The sequence below is a fragment of the Thalassophryne amazonica genome, unplaced genomic scaffold, assembly GCF_902500255.1.
Source record: "Thalassophryne amazonica unplaced genomic scaffold, fThaAma1.1, whole genome shotgun sequence".
Lineage (NCBI taxonomy): Eukaryota > Metazoa > Chordata > Actinopteri > Batrachoidiformes > Batrachoididae > Thalassophryne > Thalassophryne amazonica.
Window position 1 is genome coordinate 289875 of NW_022986255.1, and position 26196 is coordinate 316070.

Here is a 26196-nt window from a genome sequence, read left to right on the forward strand (position 1 = left end):
TTCATCTGTGAAGCATTAATTTTGTTGGTTTGGAACCAAGATTTTGCTGGTTTACTAGTGTGCTTGGGGTCATTGTCTTGTTGAAACACCCATTTCAAGGGCATGTCCTCTTCAGCATAAGGCAACATGACCTCTTCAAGTATTTTGACATATCCAAACTGATCCATGATACCTGGTATGCGATATATAGGCTCAACACCATAGTAGGAGAAACATGCCCATATCATGATGCTTGCACCACCATGCTTCACTGTCTTCACTGTGAACTGTGGCTTGAATTCAGAGTTTGGGGGTCGTCTCACAAACTGTCAGCGGCCCTTGGACCCAAAAAGAACAATTTTACTCTCATCAGTCCACAAAATATTCCTCCATTTCTCTTTAGGCCAGTTGATGTGTTCTTTGACAAATTGTAACCTCTTCTGCACATGTCTTTTATTTAACAGAGGGACTTTGCAGGGGATTCTTGCAAATAAATTAGCTTCAGACAGGCGTCTTCTAACTGTCACAGCACTTACAGGTAACTCCAGACTGTCTTTGATCATCCTGGAGCTGATCAATGGGTGAGCCTTTGCCATTCTGGTTATTCTTCTATCCATTTTGATGGTTGTTTTGCGTTTTCTTCCACGCGTCTGTTTTTTTTTTTTTTTTTGTCCATTTTAAAGCATTGGAGATCATTGTAGATGAACAGCCTATAATGTTTTGCACCTGCGTATAAGTTTTCCCCTCTCCAATCAACTTTTTAATCAAACTATGCTGTTCTTCTGAACAATGTCTTGAACGTCCCATTTTCCTCAGGCTTTCAAAGAGAAAAGCATGTTCAACAGGTGCTGGCTTCATCCTTAAATAGGGGACACCTGATTCACACCTGTTTGTTCCACAAAATTGACAAACTCACTGACTGAATGCCACACTACTGTTATTGTGCCTTTTCTACTTTTTTTTTTTACTAATAGCCCAATTTCATAGCCTTAAGAGTGTGCATATCATGAATGCTTGGTCTTGTTGGATTTGTGAGAATCTACTGAATCTACTGGTACCTTGTTTCCCATGTAACAATAAGAAATATACTCAAAACCTGGATTCATCTTTTTAGTCACATAGCACTACTATTATTCTGAATACTACTGTATGATATCTGTTGCCCATGACAGTGTCCTGCACTTTCACTTTATCACCTTCACACCACTTGCACAGTGTCTTAACAAAAATCTGCTGCTGCTACAAATACTGAATGGTTTGCACTACTGCACTTTCCACTTTTACTATTACCGTTACCTCAGACACTACACTGTAAATACTAAATACTTGTCCTTATTGTCGAAATGTCTTGTCCCGTCATCACCGAGGGAAGGTGAGAAACGAAATTTCGATTCCTTGTATGTCTAGTACATGTGAAGAATTGACAATAAAGCTGACTTTGACTTTGATATTTGCACCTCAAAAATGTGACAGTGACCTCTCAAACATAAATAAACAGTTTTTGAAAAAAAAAAAAATGCAGCCTTATATATATATATATATATATATATATATATATATATATATATTACTGTATCCCTGTAGAATTGTAGACGACAGCAACTTTAGCACCATGTTTTGGACAAGAAAATAATGGACTAGAGATAAGCTTGTCTTTTGGACCAGAAATCAGTTCCAGTTCCAGATTGTATCACTTCCTGTTCCGGAGCACAGCGGTGTTTTGCTGTATCTGTTAGCTGTTTAATCTGCGCAGTTAGACTGATCTAGTTATCTAGATTACGATTTGTTTCCCAGTGTAATCTTTACGTGCCTTAACTAAAGCACTCCTTCTGCTGAATCACCTCTAAATTATTTACACATTATTCACTTTGCGTGTTTTTAGGAATCCGCTAGCTTAGTGTAGCTACTAGCTCTTAGCCGATTTAGCATGGCGGCTTCTCCTGTCTCTCCCGCACTTTTCTGCTCTGGGTGTGAAATGTTTAGTTATTCCTCGGCCTCCTTTAGCAGTAACGGTACTTGTAATAAGTGTAGCTTATTCGTAGCTTTGGAGGCCAGGCTGGGCGAATTGGAGACTCGGCTCCGCACCGTGGAAAATTCTACAGCTAGCCAGGCCCCTGTAGTCGGTGCGGACCAAGGTAGCTTAGCCGCCGTTAGTTCCCCCCTGGCAGATCCCGAGCAGCTGGGAAAGCAGGCTGACTGGGTGACTGTGAGGAGGAAGCGTAGCCCTAAACAGAAGCCCCGTGTACACCGCCAACCCGTTCACATCTCTAACCGTTTTTCCCCACTCGACGACACACCCGCCGAGGATCAAACTCTGGTTATTGGCGACTCTGTTTTGAGAAATGTGAAGTTAGCGACACCAGCAACCATAGTCAATTGTCTTCCGGGGGCCAGAGCAGGCGACATTGAAGGAAATTTGAAACTGCTGGCTAAGGCTAAGCGTAAATTTGGTAAGATTGTAATTCACGTCGGCAGTAATGACACCCGGTTACGCCAATCGGAGGTCACTAAAATTAACATTAAATCGGTGTGTAACTTTGCAAAAACAATGTCGGACTCTGTAGTTTTCTCTGGGCCCCTCCCCAATCGGACCGGGAGTGACATGTTTAGCCGCATGTTCTCCTTGAATTGCTGGCTGTCTGAGTGGTGTCCAAAAAATGAGGTGGGCTTCATAGATAATTGGCAAAGCTTCTGGGGAAAACCTGGTCTTGTTAGGAGAGACGGCATCCATCCCACTTTGGATGGAGCAGCTCTCATTTCTAGAAATCTGGCCAATTTTCTTAAATCCTCCAAACCGTGACTATCCAGGGTTGGGACCAGGAAGCAGAGTTGTAGTCTTACACATCTCTCTGCAGCTTCTCTCCCCCTGCCATCCCCTCATTACCCCATCCCCGTAGAGACGGTGCCTGCTCCCAGACTACCAATAACCAGCAAAAATCTATTTAAGCATAAAAATTCAAAAAGAAAAAATAATATAGCACCTTCAATTGCACCACAGACTAAAACAGTTAAATGTGGTCTATTAAACATTAGGTCTCTCTCTTCTAAGTCCCTGTTGGTAAATGATATAATAATTGATCAACATATTGATTTATTCTGCCTAACAGAAACCTGGTTACAGCAGGATGAATATGTTAGTTTAAATGAGTCAACACCCCCGAGTCACACTAACTGTCAGAATGCTCGTAGCACGGGCCGAGGTGGGGGATTAGCAGCAATCTTCCATTCCAGCTTATTAATTAATCAAAAACCCAGACAGAGCTTTAATTCATTTGAAAGCTCGACTCTTAGTCTTGTCCATCCAAATTGGAAGTCCCAAAAACCAGTTTTATTTGTTATTATCTATCGTCCACCTGGTCGTTACTGTGAGTTTCTCTGTGAATTTTCAGACCTTTTGTCTGACTTAGTGCTTAGCTCAGATAAGATAATTATAGTGGGCGATTTTAACATCCACACAGATGCTGAGAATGACAGCCTCAACACTGCATTTAATCTATTATTAGACTCTATTGGCTTTGCTCAAAAAGTAAATGAGTCCACCCACCACTTTAATCATATCTTAGATCTTGTTCTGACTTATGGTATGGAAATAGAAGACTTAACAGTATTCCCTGAAAACTCCCTTCTGTCTGATCATTTCTTAATAACATTTACATTTACTGTGATGGACTACCCAGCAGTGGGGAATAAGTTTCATTACACTAGAAGTCTTTCAGAAAGCGCTGTAACTAGGTTTTCTTTATGTTCTCTAATGCCATATACCAACACAGTGCAGAGTAGCTACCTAAACTCTGTAAGGGAGATAGAGTATCTCGTCAATAGTTTTACATCCTCATTGAAGACAACTTTGGATGCTGTAGCTCCTCTGAAAAAGAGAGCTTTAAATCAGAAGTGCCTGACTCCGTGGTATAACTCACAAACCCGTAGCTTAAAGCAGATAACCCGTAAGTTGGAGAGGAAATGGCGTCTCACTAATTTAGAAGATCTTCACTTAGCCTGGAAAAAGAGTCTGTTGCTCTATAAAAAAGCCCTCCGTAAAGCTAGGACATCTTTCTACTCATCACTAATTGAAGAAAATAAGAACAACAACAGGTTTCTTTTCAGCACTGTAGCCAGGCTGACAAAGAGTCAGAGCTCTATTGAGCTGAGTATTCCATTAACTTTAACTAGTAATGACTTCATGACTTTCTTTGCTAACAAAATTTTAACTATTAGAGAAAAAATTACTCATAACCATCCCAAAGACGTATCGTTATCTTTGACTGCTTTCAGTGATGCCGGTATTTGGTTAGACTCTTTCTCTCCGATTGTTCTGTCTGAGTTATTTTCATTAGTTACTTCATCCAAACCATCAACATGTTTATTAGACCCCATTCCTACCAGGCTGCTCAAGGAAGCCCTACCATTATTTAATGCTTCGATCTTAAATATGATCAATCTATCTTTGTTAGTTGGCTATGTACCACAGGCTTTTAAGGTGGCAGTAATTAAACCATTACTAAAAAAGCCATCACTTGACCCAGCTATCTTAGCTAATTATAGGCCAATCTCCAACCTTCCTTTTCTCTCAAAAATTCTTGAAAGGGTAGTTGTAAAACAGCTAACTGATCATCTGCAGAGGAATGGTCTATTTGAAGAGTTTCAGTCAGGTTTTAGAATTCATCATAGTACAGAAACAGCATTAGTGAAGGTTACAAATGATCTTCTTATGGCCTCGGACAGTGGACTCATCTCTGTGCTTGTTCTGTTAGACCTCAGTGCTGCTTTTGATACTGTTGACCATAAAATTTTATTACAGAGATTAGAGCATGCCATAGGTATTAAAGGCACTGCGCTGCGGTGGTTTGAATCATATTTGTCTAATAGATTACAATTTGTTCATGTAAATGGGGAATCTTCTTCACAGACTAAAGTTAATTATGGAGTTCCACAAGGTTCTGTGCTAGGACCAATTTTATTCACTTTATACATGCTTCCCTTAGGCAGTATTATTAGACGGTATTGCTTAAATTTTCATTGTTACGCAGATGATACCCAGCTTTATCTATCCATGAAGCCAGAGGACACACACCAGCTCCCAATTCAGATCAGGGAGACAGACACCCTCTCTACTTTTAAGATTAGGCTTAAAACTTTCCTTTTTGCTAAAGCTTATAGTTAGGGCTGGATCAGGTGACCCTGAACCATCCCTTAGTTATGCTGCTATAGACGTAGACTGCTGGGGGGTTCCCTTGATGCACTGTTTCTTTCTCTTTTTGCTCTGTATGCACCACTCTGCATTCTTCCTGTTACAAGGGAGTTTTTCCTTCCCACTGTAGCCAAGTGCTTGCTCACAGGGGGTCGTTTTGACCGTTGGGGTTTTACATTCTTATTGTATGGCCTTGCCTTACAATATGAAGCGCCTTGGGGCAACTGTTTGTTGTGATTTGGCGCTATATAAAAAAAAAATTTGATTGATTGATTGAAATCACATTAAAAAATAAATAAAAAGGGTGGCATGATCCTCTTCCCTTAGCTGACTGAATAAAATTGACTTGAATTGCCTTGTTGCTAATCGACTGTAAGATCTATATTTTAAGACAAGATAAGACTTTATTGATCACAGTGGAGAAATTCACGTTACTTATATGTTATATATAACATCTTATATATAAAATGACATATAATATGTTATTTATATAAGATATATTTGATCTGAATAAGTTCCTGCCGTGTGGGATACGTGGGTTATATCTTGATCTTTCAACCTGACCGGTTCTTTGCAAACCTTCGCAGCAATAACAGCACAGCACCGACAACACATTTTTATTTTGAGAGCAGCATGACTTTGTGAATGATAATCGGGGCAGCTACAAAATGTAAGGCTCTGTACATTATTCAGATTAATCAATCAAAACCTTTAACCTTATTTTGTGATGTTTGATATCGTCGATTCCCAGCAGAATATCGGAGTTTATAATACCTGTGAATCAGTGGTGGGCACAGTTCCACTAATCCACTAACCGCTAATTATCGAAGATAATGTTTTTATTATTGGATTAGCTTTTCAGATAACTTTAAAAACCATCATCGGACCATTATCTTCCGTTAAGTTTTGGTTCAATAATTTTTGGACCGCTAACATATTTTTGCAGAAGTGGTAAACACAGCTTAACAGTTACAAATGTTTATGAAGTCTAAAATAAGTTGAGTACCTACCTGTTGCTTTGATGCTTTGTCATCATTATTTAATTGTATTCGTGATGTAAAGCAGTGGCTGTCCCGAAACTTCCTTTACCTGAATGATGCTAAAACTGAGATCATGGTGTTTGAGCGCACTGGCATACCAAATGTGGTAACACCAAATTTTGGTGCTTTGGCTAACTATGTAAAACCAGCTGTCAAGAATTTGGGAGTGATATTTGACAGCTGTTTGAGGTTCGATCAACAGATAAACTCTGTTGTCAAAGCTAGTTTTTTCCAACTTCGCCTCTTGGCTAAAATAAAGCACTTTCTCAGTAGACGTGATCTTGAGACGGCCATTCATGCTTTCATCAGCTCCAGACTTGATTATTGTAATGCACTTCATGTGGGCATTAATCAGTCGTCTCTTGCGCGTCTCCAGTTGGTGCAGAATGCTGCTGCTCGTCTTTTGACAAACACTTCTAGACGTGAGCATATTGCGCCCATCCTATACTCACTCCACTGGCTTCCAGTTAGTTTTAGAATTAATTTTAACATTTTAATGTTTGTTTTTAAAGCTATTTATGGCCTTGCACCTCCCTACTTGTCTGAAATTTTAACTTTGCGCACCTACAGTAGGACGTTAAGGGCGTCTGGCCAGCTTTACTTAGATGTTCCAAGGTCAAGATATAAACGCTGGGGTGATCATGCTTTCGCGGTAGCTGGCCCCAGACTGTGGAATGAGCTACCTCTTGAGTTACGTACTATTCCTGACCGAGCACTTTTTAAATCTAAGTTAAAGACTTATTTATTTAAACTGGCTTTTAACACTTAGTGGGGAGGTGACATGTTCTGTTATTTTTATGTTTTTTTTTTTTTTATGTGTTGTTTTAAAATTTTATTTTATATGTGTTTTATTTTGTAAATTTGTGTTTTTAATGTTAAGCACTTTGGACACCAGTCGGTGCTGTAAAGCGCTTTATAAATAAATGTTGATTGATTGATTGTTGATGTGCAGTTCTATCCTCTGCAAACAGAGGAGGGCTGGTTCTAGCAGGAACTGCTCTATCCTCAGCAAACAAAGGAGAACTGGTCATAGAAAAGAAAAAAGCTCATTTATTTTGACCCCATACTGATTCGCTGGCAATATCACCCAAGTCATCCAGAGGCATACAGTTTTAACTTATGGTCAAAATTTTAACCAAACTAATTTCGGACAAGTTATTTAAATTAACGTCACATCTGAAGTTTTATGAAGTGAAAATATCAGATATACGAGGGCTGTCAAAGTATAGGTCCTTTTTATTTTTTTCAAAAACTATATGGATTTCATTCATATGTTTTTACGTCAGACATGCTTGAACCCTCGTGCGCATGTGTGAGTTTTTCCACGCCTGTCGGTGACGTCATTCGCCTGTGAGCACTCCTTGTGGGAGGAGTCGTCCAGCCCCTCGTCGGAATTCCTTTGTCTGAGAAGTTGCTGAGAGACTGGCGCTTTGTTTGATCAAAATTTTTTCTAAACCTGTGAGACACATCGAAGTGGACACGGTTCGAAAAATTAAGCTGGTTTTCGGTGAAAATTTTAACGACTGATGAGAGATTTTGAGGTGATACTGTCGCTTTAAGGACTTCCCACGGAGCGAGATGCCGTGCAGCGCTCTCAGGCAGCGTCATCAGCCTGTTTCAAGCTGAAAACCTCCACATTTCAGGCTCTATTGATCCAGGACGTCGTGAGAGAACAGACAAGTTTCAGAAGAAGTCGGTTTCAGCATTTTATCCGGATTTTCCACTGTTAAAGGAGATTTTTTTAATGAAAGACGTGCGGACGGGTCCGCGCGTCGGGACGCAGCCGGCGCAGTGCGGCGGCACAGGAAAAACACCTCCGTGTTGATAACCATTTGTAAAATCCAGGCGGCTTTTGATGGCTTTCAGTGGAGTGAGTATCTGAGAAATTGTTTAACAGCTGGACATGTTCCAACTTGTCCTTAAGGCTTCCAACAGAGGTGTTTTTCCTGTGGCGGAGCGTCGCAGCGGCCGCGAGCCGACGCTGCAATCCATCTGCACGTCTTTCATTAAAAAAATCTCCTTTAACAGTGGAATATCCGGATAAAATGCTGAAACCGACTTCTTCTGAAACTTCTCTGTTCTCTCACGATGTCCTGGATCAATAGAGCCTGAAATGTGTAGGTTTTCAGCTTGAAACAGGCTGACGACGGCGCCTGAGAGCGCTGCGCGACGTCCCACTGCGTGGGAAGTCCTTAAAGTGACAGTATCACCTCAAAATCTCTCATCAGCCGTTAAAATTTTCACCGAAAACCAGCTTAAGTTTTTGAACCGTGTCCACTTAGATGTACCTCACAGGTTTAGAAAAAATTTTGATCAAACAAAGAGCCAGTCTCTCAGCAACTTCTCAGACAAAGGAATTCCGACGAGGGGCTGGACGACTCCTCCCACAAGGAGTGCTCACAAGCGAATGATGTCACCGACAGGTGTGGAAAACTCACGCATGCGCACGAGGGTTCAAGCATGTCTGACATAAAAACATATGAATGAAATCCATATAGTTTTTGAAAAAAATAAAAAGGACCTATACTTTATTGACAGACCTCGTATGTTTTAGTTTTAAAGCGATGCACTAATTTTTAATGTTTTAGTGTGGACATGCTGTGCCCAGTGCATTATGGGTAACCTCAGTACATTCACGGCAGGAGAGATGCATTTGAGACGCTCTGATCAGGATCCACACAGACAACAGCATTAGATTCTTTGTATATTGTGCCTAAAACGCTCGTGAATATATTCTCTGGGTTTATAGACGTTATTGTGTTTGTTTTATGTAAAAATGCCAGAAGAAGCTCAGGTTGCTTCTGCATTATTTTCAATTGGAATCATTGCAATCCATTCCTGTTTGCTCTTGTCTTATTTGTTCCAGAGTTTTATATATATATATATATATATATATATATATATATATATATATATATATATATATAAGATGTCTGAAATTCAGTTTGTGTTTATTAAATTCCACGCATCTTAAACGTAGTAGACACGGATTATCTGGAATTTTATTTTGCCAAGTTTTCACGGTCTCTACTGCCATCTGCTGGCCAGTAGTGTTCATGGCAGTATTCGCCCTAAGTACTGAGTGTCTGGGCACCAGTAGATGGCAGTGTTCTATTTATTTTGACACCGGTTATATTAGACGGTTATCTAATTACAACTTGGCTTTTTTTTTTTTGCTTTTTTTTTTTTTTTTTCAAATAAAAAAAGCCATATTTTACAAAAGCACATTTAGATGTAAACACCAACACACAACTCACATTAATGTGTAGGTTTTTATGTAGAATGAATGAATCAACCAATCGGTGTTAGCGGAGGCACATTTTACCCATAATCCCTTTGGCATCTGTCTGTATTTGTTACAGAACTTCAGATTTAGTGCATTATTTAACATTAAAATATATATGTTATGTTTTAACTTTGTACAAATGACAGAATCGACATTAATGGAGTTATTCGATTGGTATTAATTTTATTTATATATATAAAACTCAAGGAAGCCCTACCATTATTTAATGCTTCGAACTTAAATATGGTCAATCTATCTTTGTTAGTTGGCTATGTACCACAGGCTTTTAAGGTGGCAGTAATTAAACCATTACTTAAAAAGCCATCACTTGACCCAGCTATCTTAGCTAATTATAGGCCAATCTCCAACCTTCCTTTTCTCTCAAAAATTCTTGAAAGGGTAGTTGTAAAACAGCTAACTGATCATCTGCAGAGGAATGGTCTATTTGAAGAGTTTCAGTCAGGTTTTAGAATTCATCATAGTACAGAAACAGCATTAGTGAAGGTTACAAATGATCTTCTTATGGCCTCGGACAGTGGACTCATCTCTGTGCTTGTTCTGTTAGACCTCAGTGCTGCTTTTGATACTGTTGACCATAAAATTTTATTACAGAGATTAGAGCATGCCATAGGTATTAAAGGCACTGCGCTGCGGTGGTTTGAATCATATTTGTCTAATAGATTACAATTTGTTCATGTAAATGGGGAATCTTCTTCACAGACTAAGGTTAATTATGGAGTTCCACAAGGTTCTGTGCTAGGACCAATTTTATTCACTTTATACATGCTTCCCTTAGGCAGTATTATTAGATGGTATTGCTTAAATTTTCATTGTTACACAGATGATACCCAGCTTTATCTATCCATGAAGCCAGAGGACACACACCAATTAGCTAAACTGCAGGATTGTCTTACAGACATAAAGACATGGATGACCTCTAATTTCCTGCTTTTAAACTCAGATAAAACTGAAGTTATTGTACTTGGAATCTTAGAAACATGGTGTCTAACCAGATCCTTACTCTGGATGGCATTACCCTGACCTCTAGTAATACTGTGAGAAATCTTGGAGTCATTTTTGATCAGGATATGTCATTCAAAGCGCATATTAAACAAATATGTAGGACTGCTTTTTTGCATTTACGCAATATCTCTAAAATCAGAAAGGTCTTGTCTCAGAGTGATGCTGAAAAACTAATTCATGCATTTATTTCCTCTAGGCTGGACTATTGTAATTCATTATTATCAGGTTGTCCTAAAAGTTCCCTAAAAAGCCTTCAGTTAATTCAAAATGCTGCAGCTAGAGTACTGACGGGGACTAGAAGGAGAGAGCATATCTCACCCATATTGGCCTCTCTTCCTTGGCTTCCTGTTAATTCTAGAATAGAATTTAAAATTCTTCTTCTTACTTATAAGGTTTTGAATAATCAGGTCCCATCTTATCTTAGGGACCTCGTAGTACCATATCACCCCAATAGAGCGCTTCGCTCTCAGACTGCAGGCTTACTTGTAGTTCCTAGGGTTTGTAAGAGTAGAATGGGAGGCAGAGCCTTCAGCTTTCAGGCTCCTCTCCTGTGGAACCAGCTCCCAATTCAGATCAGGGAGACAGACACCCTCTCTACTTTTAAGATTAGGCTTAAAACTTTCCTTTTTGCTAAAGCTTATAGTTAGGGCTGGATCAGGTGACCCTGAACCATCCCTTAGTTATGCTGCTATAGACATAGACTGCTGGGGGGTTCTCATGATGCACTGAGTGTTTCTTTCTCTTTTTGCTCTGTATGCACCACTCTGCATTTAATCATTAGTGATTGATCTCTGCTCTCTTCCACAGCATGTCTTTTTCCTGGTTCTCTCCCTCAGCCCCAACCAGTCCCAGCAGAAGACTGCCCCTCCCTGAGCCTGGTTCTGCTGGAGGTTTCTTCCTGTTAAAAGGGAGTTTTTCCTTCCCACTGTAGCCAAGTGCTTGCTCACAGGGGGTCGTTTTGACCGTTGGGGTTTTACATAATTATTGTATGGCCTTGCCTTACAATATAAAGCGCCTTGGGGCAACTGTTTGTTGTGATTTGGCGCTATATAAAAAAAAAATTGATTGATTGATTGATTGATTTATAAATCCAAACCATAAGTCACCACTGCTTTATTTTTCAAGACTTCCGCCTCACGGCAATGCTGTTATTGAGTTGAGAGTTGAGCTTTGCTGTTCCTCTCAACTGCTTCTCTGCTGGAAGCCATGTAGTAAACAAGCGCACAAAGACAGAAGTGCTCTCTCATTGTTTGGGTCTGTCGTCACCTTTGTTGCGTAGCATCAAAGGCAGACTGGTAAAATGGACTGTTGGGCTGTTAGCTCACTTTTTGGGGAAGCAGAGGTGATTTAGCCAGGGAGTGAGCATCATAGCTCTTGTGAATCGTCTTGTGATGCTGCTCCAAATTCCCTTTCTTTGGTAATGCTACATTTGCATTGCAGATAAGACAGATTTGCTATTCAAATAAATGACAAAATAATCCCCCCCCCACTCTGAAAGAAAATGAGTTTTTGATTTTTTTTTTTAGCTTGTGGTATTGTAGCTCTTCTTCTATGGCATTTAATGGCAGCTGATATCCTTATTGGTGCATTGCTGCCACCTTCTGCATCAGTCTGTTATAGCAGCACTCAGTCCCCTCCATGAGTCCAGTGACAGATTGTACAACCCCAATTCCAATGAAGTTGGGATGTTGTGAAAAATGTAAATAAAAACATAATACAATGATTTTCAAATCCTCTTCAACCTGTATTCAACTGAATACACCACAAAGACAAGATATTTAATGTTCCAACTGATAAACTTTATTGTTTTTGTGCAAATATTTGCTCATTTTGAAATGGATGCCTGCAACACGTTTCTAAAAAGCTGGGACAGTGGTATGTTTCCCACTGTGTTACATCACCTTTCCTTCTAACAACTCTCAATAAGCGTTTGGGAACTGAGGACACTAATTGTTGAAGCTTTGTAGGTGGAATTCTTTCCCATTCTTGCTTGATGTACGACTTCAGTTGTTCAACAGTCCGGGGTCTCCGTTGTCGTATTTTGTGCTTCATAATGTGCCACACATTTTCAGTGGGTGACAGGTCTGGACTGCAGGCAGGCCAGTCTAGTACCCGTACTCTTTTACTACGAAGCCACGCTGTTGTAACACGTGCAGAATGTGGCTTGGCATTGTCTTGCTGAAATAAGCAGGGACGTCCCTGAAAAAGACGTTGCTTGGATGGCAGCATGTGTTGCTCTAAAACCTGGATGTACCTTTCAGCACTGATGGTGCCATCACAGATGTGTAAGTTGTCCGTGCCATGGGCACTAACACACCCCCATACCATCACAGATGTGTAAGTTGTCCATGCCATGGGCACTAACACACCCCCATACCATCACAGATGTGTAAGTTGTCCATGCCATGGGCACTAACACACCCCCATACCATCACAGATGTGTAAGTTGTCCATGCCATGGGCACTAACACACCCCCATACCATCACAGATGTGTAAGTTGTCCGTGCCATGGGCACTAACACACCCCCATACCATCACAGATGTGTAAGTTGTCCGTGCCATGGGCACTAACACACCCCCATACCATCACAGATGTGTAAGTTGTCCGTGCCATGGGCACTAACACACCCCCATACCATCACAGATGTGTAAGTTGTCCGTGCCATGGGCACTAACACACCCCCATACCATCACAGATGCTGGCTTTTGAACTTTGCGCTGGTGACAATCTGGATGGTCTTTTTCCTCTTTTGTCCAGAGGACACGATGTCCATGATTTCCAAAAACAATTTGAAATGTGGACTCATCACACCACAGCACACTTTTCCACTTTGTGTCTGTCCATTTCAAATGAGCTCGGGCCCAGAGAAGGTGGCTGCTTTCTGGATGTTGTTGATGTTTGGCTTTCACTTTGCATGGTAGAGTTTTAACTTGCACTTGTAGATGTAGCGACATGAATGTTGGTTTAAAAAACAAACATGTTTTTGTGGGTTTGTGGTTGTTACTCCAGGAGGGTGCAGACTGCACTACGACAGGAGGAGCCATCCAGATCAATGACGTTGGAGGGAACAGGTATGACTGGAGGTACCGCTGTCAGTATAACACACGGGTTTCAGTTTATGGTTTTTGACTGATTGAATTTGATTCCAGTGATGTTTAAAGGATTGGCAAAGAACAGAGCCATCAGCACACCCAAAGGTATGCACCACATCACACGTGCAAACTGACATAGCTCAGATACGACACCTGCTGTTCAAAACCCACCACATTAATGGACCCACCCCCCCAAGAAACGCTGTGACTGTGCTGAAGCCACAGAGCTCTTCATCTCTTACAAACAGCACACTGGGTTTGTTCTGTAGCTCCAGCAATCAGAAGAAGAAGCAGCGATTAATACATTGAATTCAATTTGTCCTCTTCATTTAACCGTCCTAATTACAGTTAGACACAATCCAACCGCTAGGGTAGTGTGCAGCCACAGTCCGGAGCCCGGGGACCAACTCCAGATGTAGAGACGCTGCCTTGCTCAGGGGCAGAGAAAGTAGCAGACCCTAAATAAACATGTTTGACTGTGGGAGGAAACCCACACAGACATGGGAAGAACTTGCAAACTCCACACAGAAAGGGCAGGAATCGATCCCATGACCTTCTTGCTGTGAGGCACCAGTGCTAACCACTAAACCACCGTGCCACATTTTAGAATGTGACTGCTGCTAAACAATCATAAGTTAATGTTTTACTTGTATGATTTAGTACATTTCTCACTGACCGACACGTCGAGCAGCAACTTATCAATCATCAATCCAGCATCCAGTGACCGTCCAACAGGGGGCAGACACGTGTCCGTCATGTTACATCAGCAAAACAACGCTGCTTTTTCCATGAAGTTCACCAGTTTGACCAGTTACAAGATATCATTTATGTATTCTGAAAAAGTGTATGTATGTATGTGGAGGGGATTGATTCATTCATTTATCTGTTCACTCACTGTGTTTTAGAGGGGTCATGCCTAGGATTTTCCAGAGCAAAGTGGGAAGTGATCCCAGGACCTTGCTGTGAGACAACAGTGCTAACCACTAACTAATACTGCATTATCATCTATGTCCACAAGATGGCACAGTCTATACACATGACAAGCTGCACCTGTATACTGATCTGAACGAAGTACTGCGATTCACACTCCAGAGCAGAGATGGTAGTAATACACCATTAAACTGGATGTCATACACCGCAATAGAAGAATAAAAAGATCTGAATCAGGAGGACAAGCTGGTTCTTAGCAAGTGAAATTAATATACCATGCTCTCAAACTAAATGATCATGCTCTTGAAGACTGAGAAGAAATATAATTTTTATATGACTTGGCACTCCACTTGTTGAGTGTGTGAGACAGCAGGAATTAAGGTTAACTGTAATGTTTTAAAATATATAGAGCTTTTAAAACATTTAGCAAGGTGTTGCAGGGGTGGTGGCCAAGTCGCTAGTGCACTTGGTTTCAGTTTTTTCAATTCCGATTCAAACTCCGCCCCTGCCACATGCCTCCATGTTATGTGGAGTTGCGTCAGGAAGAGCATCCGGCGTAAAACTTGTGCCAATTCAATATGCAGATCCAGCTAGGATTTGCTGTGGCGACCCCAAGTAAAAACGAGAGAGCAGCCGAGGGGCTTATTTTACACTTCGTAAAGTAAACATGCACATTTACATCCCAACAGATATTTTGCTCTGTTTGGTGATGACAAGAAGTGGTATACTCTTGAGTTCTTGAGTTAGTCACACGTCCTGATAACGCCAAGGACATGATCTTCGTCTTCTGTAGGTCACCGGTTGAATTCTTCGCAACAGAACATTTACAAAAGTTTCAAATGTTTTGTGCTTATGCGAACGAGGCATCGGTCTGAGTGACACCTCAGTGTTCAGTAGTGAAGGGAACACAGCACTGCTAACACTGACCCAATTGAAACTGATGTCACACTGGATGACTGGATATCAGGGTGAGTGTGTTCTTGAGTCCTGTGCACTAATGTACATATATGACTTTTTAAATATCTTTTTTAAAAAGTCCATCATGAGCTGACAACAAAAAATTCATTTGTGTCCAACATTTAATGTTGTATATGACTTAAAATTAACTTAAAATTATTTGAATCATTGGTCAGAACTTGGACTTCACATGTTGACGTTCTAGGTGCCAAAAATCCAACAGCTGGCTCCAGTTCTCCATGTGCAGCTGCAAACATCAGTTTAGATCCACCTCGTACAGGAACACACAGGACGCTCTGTATGGTGCTGTTCATTCTTGACTTGTTGGCTGTGAAGCCAGGCATTTCCAGTCGCTGAGAGGCGAGTACCTGTAATTGAGTTCTGTTGAGAATAATCCTGGCAGGCACTTTAGAATGCATTAGATTCAACTGGTTGGACTGCTGTCCGAGATGTTGGACATCGTAGACACGGGTACAGTGTCTGCCTGGACTGAGTGTTGGGTCAGGTTGGTGTCAGTTTAGTTTCCTTTGTTAGTGTGGAAAGGTTGACTTTAGGGTCCTGGTGCTTCCGGTCTTATTCAGTGGTTGTTAGGGATGGGTATTGTTGATAAGATTTTATCTATCGATGCCATTATCGATTCCACTTATCGATCCGATTCCCTTATCAAATCAAATCAATTTTATTTATATAGCGCCAAATCACAACAAACAGTTGCCCCAAGGCGCTTTATATTGTAAGGCAAAGCCATATAATTACAGAAAAACCCCAACGGTCAAAACGACCCCCTGTGAGCAAGCACTTGGTGACAGTGGGAAGGAAAAACTCCCTTTTAACAGGAAGAAACCTCCAGCAGAACCAGGCTCAGGGAGGGGCAGTCTTCTGCTGGGACTGGTTGGGGCTGAGGGAGAGAACCAGGAAAAAGACATGCTGTGGAGGGGAGCAGAGATCAATCACTAATGATTAAATGCAGAGTGGTGCATACAGAGCAAAAAGAGAAAGAAACACTCAGTGCATCATGGGAACCCCCCAGCAGTCTAAGTCTATAGCAGCATAACTAAGGGATGGTTCAGGGTCACCTGATCCACCTTATCGATACCTCCCGTGAATTTTCTGTGTACTAAAAGTAGGCTTTTCAGGTTTTCTATGTCAACAACATTTTAAATTGGTCACTGGATCCTTGATCTCTGGACATAAATAAAATCTGTAGTTTTTGTCAAAAGCATTTCCTTTCAGACATTTTGGCATGAATGTCTCTCCGTACCTCTAAGCTGAGCTCAGTCGGCTGCTGCACGTCAGCACAGGACGTCTCATTTTGGAAGGAAAAAAAAAACGTTTTGATTGATCGATCTCTGCTCCCCTCCACAGCATATCTTTTTCCTGGTTCTCTCCCTCAGCCCCAACCAGTCCCAGCAGAAGACTGCCTCTCCCTGAGCCTGGTTCTGCTGGAGGTTTCTTCCTGTTAAAAGGGAGTTTTTCCTTCCCACTGTAGCCAAGTGCTTGCTCACAGGGGGTCGTTTTGACCGTTGGGGTTTTACGTTTTACATCATTATTGTATGGCCTTGCCTTACAATATAAAGCGCCTTGGGGCGGCTGTTTGTTGTGATTTGGCGCTATATAAAAAAAAAATTGATTGAAATTGATTGATTGATTGATTGATTGCAGTTTGTATTACAACATTTGGAAAGAGGTGACATTTGATTTAAACGGTGTTTCACTTTGAAGTTATTAATTCCGACTGGACTCTATCGTTCTAACTTGACTTGGCAGAGAGCCGCGCAGCGTTTGGAGCTGTGTGAACAGAATGGAGGACGATTCTCGTTTCTTTCTCCCAACAAGACAGGAGTCCCAGTAAGTGACTTTAATCTGCACAAAAGTGACTCACGATTGACATATTCAGGGATGAAAGTGGTGAAAAACAAAAAAAGCTGAAACCCAAAATTACCCCCCAACACCACCTGCACGAAAATGTTTGAATTCTAGAAGCTCTGAAATGCAATCTGGGACTATTCCAGACAATAAACTGCAGTGAGTGCAGCATCCATTTAGTGAGAAAAAAAACAAAACAACTTTCCTTATTCAAATTCATTCCAGTAGGATTCTGCTCTTACTAGGATGCAGCAGTTTTCTAGTTTGGCAGATAGTTCTGGAGGAAATCACTGAAGAAATTAACACTGAAAATATGGTTTGACTGAAACAAACTGTCATTAAACTTAAATAAGACAGAGATGAAGTGGAGGTGTAAGAGTCACTAGGTGTTCACAGGAAACACTTATTTCTGTATATAGTTATGTTCATTGTTAGTTGCTTTTATATTTTCTGTTGTTTCTCTTCAGGTTCTTTTTGTCTCTTTCTCTACAATTGTATTGTAGCATTATTAGTTATTATTACTGTTGTTGTTGTTGCTATTATTATTATTAATATAGAAACAAAATCAATTAAAAAATATTACAATTTGTAATACATTTAACTCTTTTACGATAATGAACGCTGAGCCATTAATTATTATACACCAAACAAATGCACACAAATGTGCTGAAATGTGAGCAGCTTAATGCTAACTTTAACATTGAAAACACCATAGACATGCAAACGCGTTAGCATCGGTCCCTTTTTTTAAGTTATAAAATACATCTGTCAACTGTTTCAGAAGACCGTAACAGGTCAGTTTAGCATAAAAAAGGTAAATATTACTCACAGACATATGCTTGTTAGGGTTTTAGCGGGAAAAATTAAGATGAAGCAAAATAAAACAAAGAACCATCGAAGCAGCAGATCGAAGCACTGCTTCATTGAATCAAGGTTCAAAGCAAAGCTGCACTGCAGAAAAACTGTTGATTACAATGTAGAGAAATGATCATTTTCCTGACAAAGGAAAAAACAACGGCCACTCTGAAGAACCAATAAGGGAATCGTTAAGCAAAAAGGCTATTGATTTTGACGGATCAAATAATTTTTAACAAATAGAATAGAATGTCTTTATTGTCATTGTGCATATGAGCACAAAGAAATAAAAGTGCAATCTCCCTCAGGATACATATACACATAATAAATAACCCTAAAATAACACTGAAATTACTACAATAAAACAATGAATAAAAAACATAAATTCATCCTCACACAATGTGGCAATGGCATAAAAAAAATGATTGTAGAGCGGTGTTTAGTGCACAAATGACTCTTGCATAAAAACTGTTTTTCAGTCAGTCTTGTTTTTGTTTTCAATGACCTGTACCGTCTGCCTGATGGCAGCAGTTCAAACAGATGATGTCCAGGATGGGAGGGGTCCCTGACTATGCCGTTTACCTTCCTGAGGCAACGACACGTACAGTTCCTCTAGTGAAGGCAGGGGACAGCCAGTGATCTTCTGGGCTCTGGTGGCAACCCTCTGTAGAGCTTTCCTGTCTGCGGCTGTGCAGCTGGAAAACCACACACACAGACAGTTCGGGCTGCAGCTATCGATTATTTTAGTAATCAAGCATTCTATCGATTATTCTGGTGATTAATCAAGTAATCGGGTAAAAAGTACTTTTGCGTTTTTAGACAACATCAACAGTCCAGGGCTCTCCCTAAGCAATGGCACAATGTCACTGCACCATCATGCAGATTGTCAAATTTAGTGTATCTCTTTCTGTTTTCCTGGATAATCATTTCTTTTTTGCAAGTTTTAGATCTTTCCTGGTGTCAGGAGCTCAGCCAAAGTCGGGCCAAAGTCTTGACATTTTGCTGAAATGGTGATGGGATGTGGCTTTCTATTTAATTTTTTTTTTATCTCTTTCTCTGCAAGATCAGCAGATGCATTTCAGCTTGAGGTTGAACATGCAGCCTCACAGTCACTGTTTTTTTTAAAATTATTATTTAATTTAAGTTACTGTGTTTGTGAAGCATTGTATGTTGCCCAAAAAGTGAAAATTAAAAAGCGAAACACTCAGTGTGAGTCTGAGCAAAACACAGAAGAAAGAGTGGATCTCTTTCTTTCAGAGGCTGTTTGTCAGTGTGGCCGGGGCTGGTGTGACCGCCAGCAGCCGGCCACCGCGCAAATAGCCTCTCCTCACGTAGAGCGGAGAGCAAGCAGCGGACCAAGCGGTGTGTTTTTTTAAAAACAGACAAACACACTGCTTCGCTTTAAATGTGCAGTAAGCTATTTCAGATGATCAGAGTGGGGTCTCTTTCTCCTAAAAGGCTTTAATTTACTGTGTATATCGCGTTGGAAAGCTGTAGCTTTTGTGCTAATTTGATTAGCTCTTACACAGGCTATGCACATGCTCTAGTCTTCTTCTGTTTGTTTTTCTGGGGACGATACAGTGCCACACACAGGCCTGGCATATGTACTATAATGTTAAACGAATTGCCTCGATCATTTTTTGGAATCAAATTATTCGACTAATCGTTTCAGCCCTACAGACAGTAAGTCAGAATGCTCTCGATGGAGCAGCGATAGAAGGCCAACAGCTGTCTCTGTGTAAATCAAATCAAATCAATTTTATTTATATAGCGCCAAATCACAACAAACAGTTGCCCCAAGGCGCTTTATATTGTAAGGCAAAAGCCATACAATAATTACAGAAAAACCCCAACGGTCAAAACGACCCCCTGTGAGCAAGCACTTGGTGACAGTGGGAAGGAAAAACTCCCTTTTAACAGGAAGAAACCTCCAGCAGAACCAGGCTCAGGGAGGGGCAGTCTTCTGCTGGGACTGGTGTAAGATGGTTATTCTTGAGAACCCTCAGGAAATAGTCTCTGCTGTGCCTTCTTGATGGTAGCCATGGTGTTGATGCTCCAAGTCAGGTCATCCCTCAGGTGCACGCCCAGAAACCGGAAGTCTGAGACCCTCTCCACACAGTCCCCACCAATGACCAGTGGCCGAATGTTCGTTTTCCTCCTCCTATAGTACACTACCATCTCCTTTGTCTTTGAGGTGTTCAGGATCAGCTTGTTCTCCCTACACCACACAGACAGCTGCTGTACCTCCTCTCTATAGGCGGTCTCATCCCCTCCAGAAATGAGTCCCACCACAGTGGTGTCATCAGCAAACTTGATGATATCATTGCTGGAGTGAGAGGGGGTGCAGTCATATATATAGAGTGTGTAGAGCAAAGGGCTCAGGACACAGCCCTGAGGAGAGCTGGTGCTGAGGCTAATGGCCGAGGAGATGTGAGGGCCAACTCTCACCCTCTGAGAGCGGTCCGTGAGGAAGTCCAAGAGCCACTGGCAGATGGAGTGGGACACCCCCAGGTCCAACATCTTAGTCACCAGTCTGCTTGGAAGGATGGTGTTAAATGCTGAGCTAAAGTCCACGAAGAGCAGCCTAACATAGCTCCCCTGCTGCTCCAGGTGGGACAGAGCTGCATAGAGAGTTGTAATGATGGCGTCCTCTGTGGACCCGCTAGCACGATAAGCAAACTGGTGAGGGTTGAACCCAGGGGGGAGGCAGGAGGTGATATAGGCCCAGACTAGCTTTTCAAAGCACTTCATAATGATGGGAGTTAGTGCCACCGGGCGATAGTCATTCAAACCACTGATCTTGTTCTTCTTTGGACCCACAGCTTTCCTTGAATTCACCCCCCTCAACACCCGCCTCACCTGCTGTTCCTCCAGCATGAGGGTATGACTGTTGTGGGCAGGTGGGTGGAGGACGGCTCTCTCTCGTGGCTGCACCTCAAAACAGGCAAATAAACTGTTATGGTTCTCTGCCAATGAGGCATCACGGTGATCTGTTAACAGGGTGCTGGGTCTGTGGTTGGTGATATGCTGAACACCCTGCCACACCTGCCTTGAGTCATGACTCTGGAAGCAGTCCTCTATTCGCTTCCTATAGGCTGCCTTGGCCCGTCTAATACCTCTCTTCAGGTTGGTTCTGGCAGCGCTATACAGCTTCCCATTACCAGACCTGAAGGCGGAGTTCCTCTCCCAAAGCAGGTTCTGCACCTCACGAGTCATCCAGGGCTTCGTGTTGGGATAAACACGAACGTACTTATCCACAGTGGCTATATCGGTGCAGAACCTGATGTATCCCAAGACAGCTGCTATATACTGCTCCAAGTCCTGGTGTTCAAAAACAGTCCAGTCTGTGGACTCAAAGCAGTCCTGAAGCTGTTGTAGAGCACCATCAGGCCAGGTTGTGATGGTTCTAGATGTAATAGGAGCACTTTTTCTGAGAGCGATGTATTCTGTCCTCACAAGCAGGGACAGGTGATCTGGCTGGCCAAGGTGGGATAGAGGCTTCACCCTGAAGCCCATCTTGATGTTTGAGTACACCTTGTCCAGTATATTGTCTCCCCCAGTTGCACACATAACATGCTGATAGAGTTTGGGAGCACAGTCTTTAAATCAACATGATTAAAGTCTCCTGCTGTAATGTGGACAGCCTGAGTACACGTGCTCTGCTGGCTACTGATGGTGTCATGTAGCCGTCCGAGGGCCAAGCTAGAGTTAGCATGAGGTGGAATGTACACAGCAGTAACCATAACAATGGTGAATTCTCGGGACAGATAAATTGGTCTGCATTTAACAGACATGTATTCCAAATCTAGGGAGCAGTAACTGCTCACAGTCATTGAATCTACGCACCAGTTGTTATTAATAAACATGCACAACCCTCCTCATCTGCTCTTACCGGAGGCCTGTGTCCTGTCGTGACGATGTGCTGTGTAGCCTGCTAGCTCGATAGCTTTATCTGGGATGGATGAGTGGAGCCAGGTCTCAGTGAAGAGCATCAAGCAGCAGTCCTTCACAAAAGTGGTCTTAGATACCAGCATCCTCAGTTCATCCATCTTATTCCCCAGTGATCTCACATTAGCGAGAAAAACGCAGGGGAGCGGCAGTTTGTACAGCTGTTTCCGTAGCCTCACTAAGAAGCCAGCTCTACAGCCGCGCTTCTGCCTCCTCTCCCGATGCCGCCTACGATGCTTGCCATCAGGGATGGTAATCCACGGAGCTCCCAGAGCTCTGGCAGTGTCCTCCAAAATATTGTGAGAGCGGAGAAACTCGGCTGTGATCGTCTGTTCACTGCTTGCTCCAATCTGCAGGAGCTGATATCTGCTGTATATGATGTTCACCCAACAGAAAGACAGGCTAAATAACAATAACTGACACAAGCATAACCACACGTAGCACCAAAAGAGAGGCCTCTGAGATGCTGCGTCTAAGCACGCCGCCATCTTCGATACCCGAAAAGAACTAGTTCCCGATACCCATCCCTAGTGGCTGTGATATTTAGATGCTAACCAGTGACCTATGGTGCCGAGATGTCTTTGGTGCCAGGTTTAACTCCAATTATGAGTAAAGTAAGTGCTTTTATTTATTTTGTTTTTGGTGTGTTCTTGTGGCATTTTGTAAATGCAGAAATGTGCTCTCCCCTTAAAACGTGCCCCGTGAAGGAAACAAGCGTACCTGTCACATAGGATATGTCACATAGGGGTCTTCAATTTGGTTCAAAATGCTGCTGCCAGACTTTTGACACAAAGCTGAAAGTTTGACCACATTACGCCCGTTTTGGCGTCCCTGCACTGGCTTCCTGTTCCTGCAAGATCGGATTTTAAAGTACTGTTATTAGTTTATAAAATTGTTCATGGATTGCACTTCCCTATCTGGCTGACCTGGTAAGCCCTTATGTACCAGCTCGGGCCCTGCGTTCTCAGGGTGCAGGACTTCTGTGTGTTCCCAGGGTGAATAAAAAGTCTGGTATAGTCACATGGTATTGCTCTCACGAATATTGACATGCTGTTTGCATCGGTGGTCTCTGATCACTTACTTATTAGGTTTGTAGTTTCACTGCCATATTTAGTGGAACAACAGCCTTATTTATCACTGCAGCGACGCATCAACTCCACAACTACGACTGAACTCGAAGCTAGACTGCCTGAAATCTTAGCTTCACGTTTAGAGAATGCCCAATCAGTAGACAGTCTTGTGGATAGTTTAAATTCAGTGCTTAAAACTGCACTTGACAAGATTGCACCACCTCTATTAAAACCACGCGTTCCTAAAGCACAGTTGCATTGGTACAATGGTTACTTTGAGTGACCCTCAGGCAGAAGGCTCGAGGTTTAGAACGGAAATGCGTCGTTCAAATTAGAAGTATCCACCTTGCGTGGCGTGATGCTATCCTTAGACTATAAGCATGCATTATTGGCTACAAAGCAGACCTATTACTCTGATTTGATCAACAAAACAAGCATAACTCAAAGTTCTTGTTTGACACGGTGGCAAACACTTATTCATGGACAAGCACCTGTAAGTTGCTCTCCTTTTACAGCACAAGATTTCTTGGATTACTTCAAGAAGAAAATAGAAGACATTAGGTTAAACATATCCCAGCATGCCTTAATCCAGCCATTACACCCTGCTATTGAGGTGGGCACCATTACTGAGGTATTACCTAGATTTACAGAACTTGATAGTATCTCACTTGGCGTGCTGACAAAACTTGTAACGTCTACAAAAATCACAACCTGTTTATTTGATCCGATACCAACAAAACTGTTTAAGGACCTGTGGTCCACTCTTGGGCCGAGTGTGCTGGAAATTAGTCATCTTTCTTTAACTTCTGGATCTGTTCCTAAATGTTTCAAATCTGCAGTGATTAAACCATTACTTAAGAAACCTAATCTTGACCCTAGTGTATTGAAAAACTATCGGCCGATATCAAATCTGTCATTTTGCTCTAAAATTCTGGAAAAAGTGGTGTCACGGAAGCTCGTGGACTATCTTACTGAGAATAATCATAGAAAATAGCATTCCACAGAGACGGCTCTCACTAAAGTGGTGAATGATCTTCTGCTCGTAATGGATTCAGACACACGACAGTTCTGGTGCTGTTAGATCTCGGTACTGCATTGATACCATGGATCATCATATTCTACTTGATAGGCTGGAAAATCATTTTTTGGATTACTGGGAGTGCCTTTGCATGGGTTTGACATCAAACCTGACCAGTCGTTCTCACTGTTTTGTACAGTAACACTACCCCTAACCTTAGTGACATGAAATTTGGGGTTCCACAGGGGTCCGTCTTAGGCCCTCTGCTGTTCTCCCTATATAGCACCCCTTGGCCACAGCGCAGCGTTTTGGGATTACCTTTCACAGCTAAGCTGATGATACTCAGTTATACATGCCAATAACTGCTGGTAATCTCATCCACATAAGATCCTTAGAAGATTGCCTTGCATCAGTGAGAAGCTGGATGTCTAGCAACTTCCTACTTAATAGGACTGAAATGATGGTTCTTGGTCCAGTGAGACATCTGCATCAATTTGACCAGTTCACGCTTGGCCGAGTTTCGTGTGTCATACATTACACTGACAAAGTGAGGAACCTTGGGGTAATTTTTGATCCTATGTTGTCTTTTTTTACCTATAAATTGGTACTGATCAAACACAAGGAAGGTAATTGTAATTTGTGTCTGCAGCATGGCCCAAGCAGAGGGTCACCCCTTTGAGTCTGGTCTGCTTGAAGTTTCTTCCTTTGAGGGAGTTTTTCCTTACCATTGTTGCTCTGAGGGTTGGTAAGGTTAGAGCTTACTTGTGTGAACCGCCTTGAGGCAACCTTTTTGTAATTTGGCACTATATAAATGAAATAAATTGAAATGTGTGTGTGGCACAAGCTTCAGATGTGGCATCTCACAGTCAGTCTGCCATCCTGCACAATGTTCAGTTTCATCCTCTTATCTGCACCTTGGACAGAGACAAAAAGCACAATCAATCGGCTGTAAAAACTATACCTAAGGCATAATTCATCAGCAGTAAATCAACAGGAAAGCAGAGAAAATACTAAGATCACCAGCTGCTAGCCCTAAGGTTCACTAACAGACCCAGAATATAGATAAAGTTTGAGGCTGAGATCTGTTCTGTTACTAATAAAATTACTTTAAATCTGACTTTTTTGTATCATACATCACACTGACAAAGTGAGGAACCTTGAGGTAATTTTTGATCCTGCGTTGTCCTTTGACCTCCACATTAGAGATATTATGAGGACTGCTTTCTTCCACCTGCAAAATATACCGAAGATTCATCCCATCCTGTCAATGGCTGATGCTGAGACCTTGAGCCATGCGTTCATCTCTTCTAGATTGGGACTACTGCAATGTTCTATTTTCTGGTTTACCACAGTCCAGCATTAGGGCTCTCCAATTGGTTCGAAATACTGCTGCCAGACTCTTGACAGGAAGCAGAAAGTTTGACCACATTACACCCATTTTGGCGTCTCTTCACTGGCTTCCTGTCCGGGTGAGATCAGATTTTAAGGTTCTGCTAATAACCTATAAAATTGTTCACGGACTGGCACCTCCCTACTTAGCTGATCGATTAAACCCTACGTACGGACCAGGCTTTGCGTTGTCATGGTGCAGGACTACTTGTGTTCCTAGGGTGAATAAGAAGTCCTGTGGGTCACAGAGCTTTCTCTTATCGTGCTCCTGTTCTGTGGAATGATCTCCCTGCATCAATAAAACAGTCAGATTCTGTGGAGACTTTCAAGTCCAGACTTAAACCGTATTTATTTTCCCTTTCATATGGCTATCATACTGGCATAGTATGTTACTATGCTTTTTACCCTTTTAAATTCCTTTTATTAGTAAACAGAGCGGACTGTGGCCTCAACTTTATCTAAATTCTGGGTCTTTTAGTTAAGCTTAGGGCTAGTGGCCGGCGATCACCTTAGTATTTCTTGTTTTTCTTGTTGCTTAATGCTGAAAAGTTTT

General features: G+C 41.8%; 1 protein-coding gene across 1 annotated transcript in view; it reads left to right on the forward strand.

The window, feature by feature from the left end:
• Window positions 1-26196, forward strand: part of LOC117505843 (condensin-2 complex subunit D3-like) — a 51255-nt gene that overhangs the window by 9202 nt on the left and 15857 nt on the right. The window contains exons 7-8 of the mRNA XM_034165374.1: window positions 13528-13589; window positions 13668-13715. Coding sequence (XP_034021265.1) covers window positions 13528-13589; window positions 13668-13715 — 110 coding nt within the window. The remainder of the gene's footprint in view (window positions 1-13527; window positions 13590-13667; window positions 13716-26196) is intronic.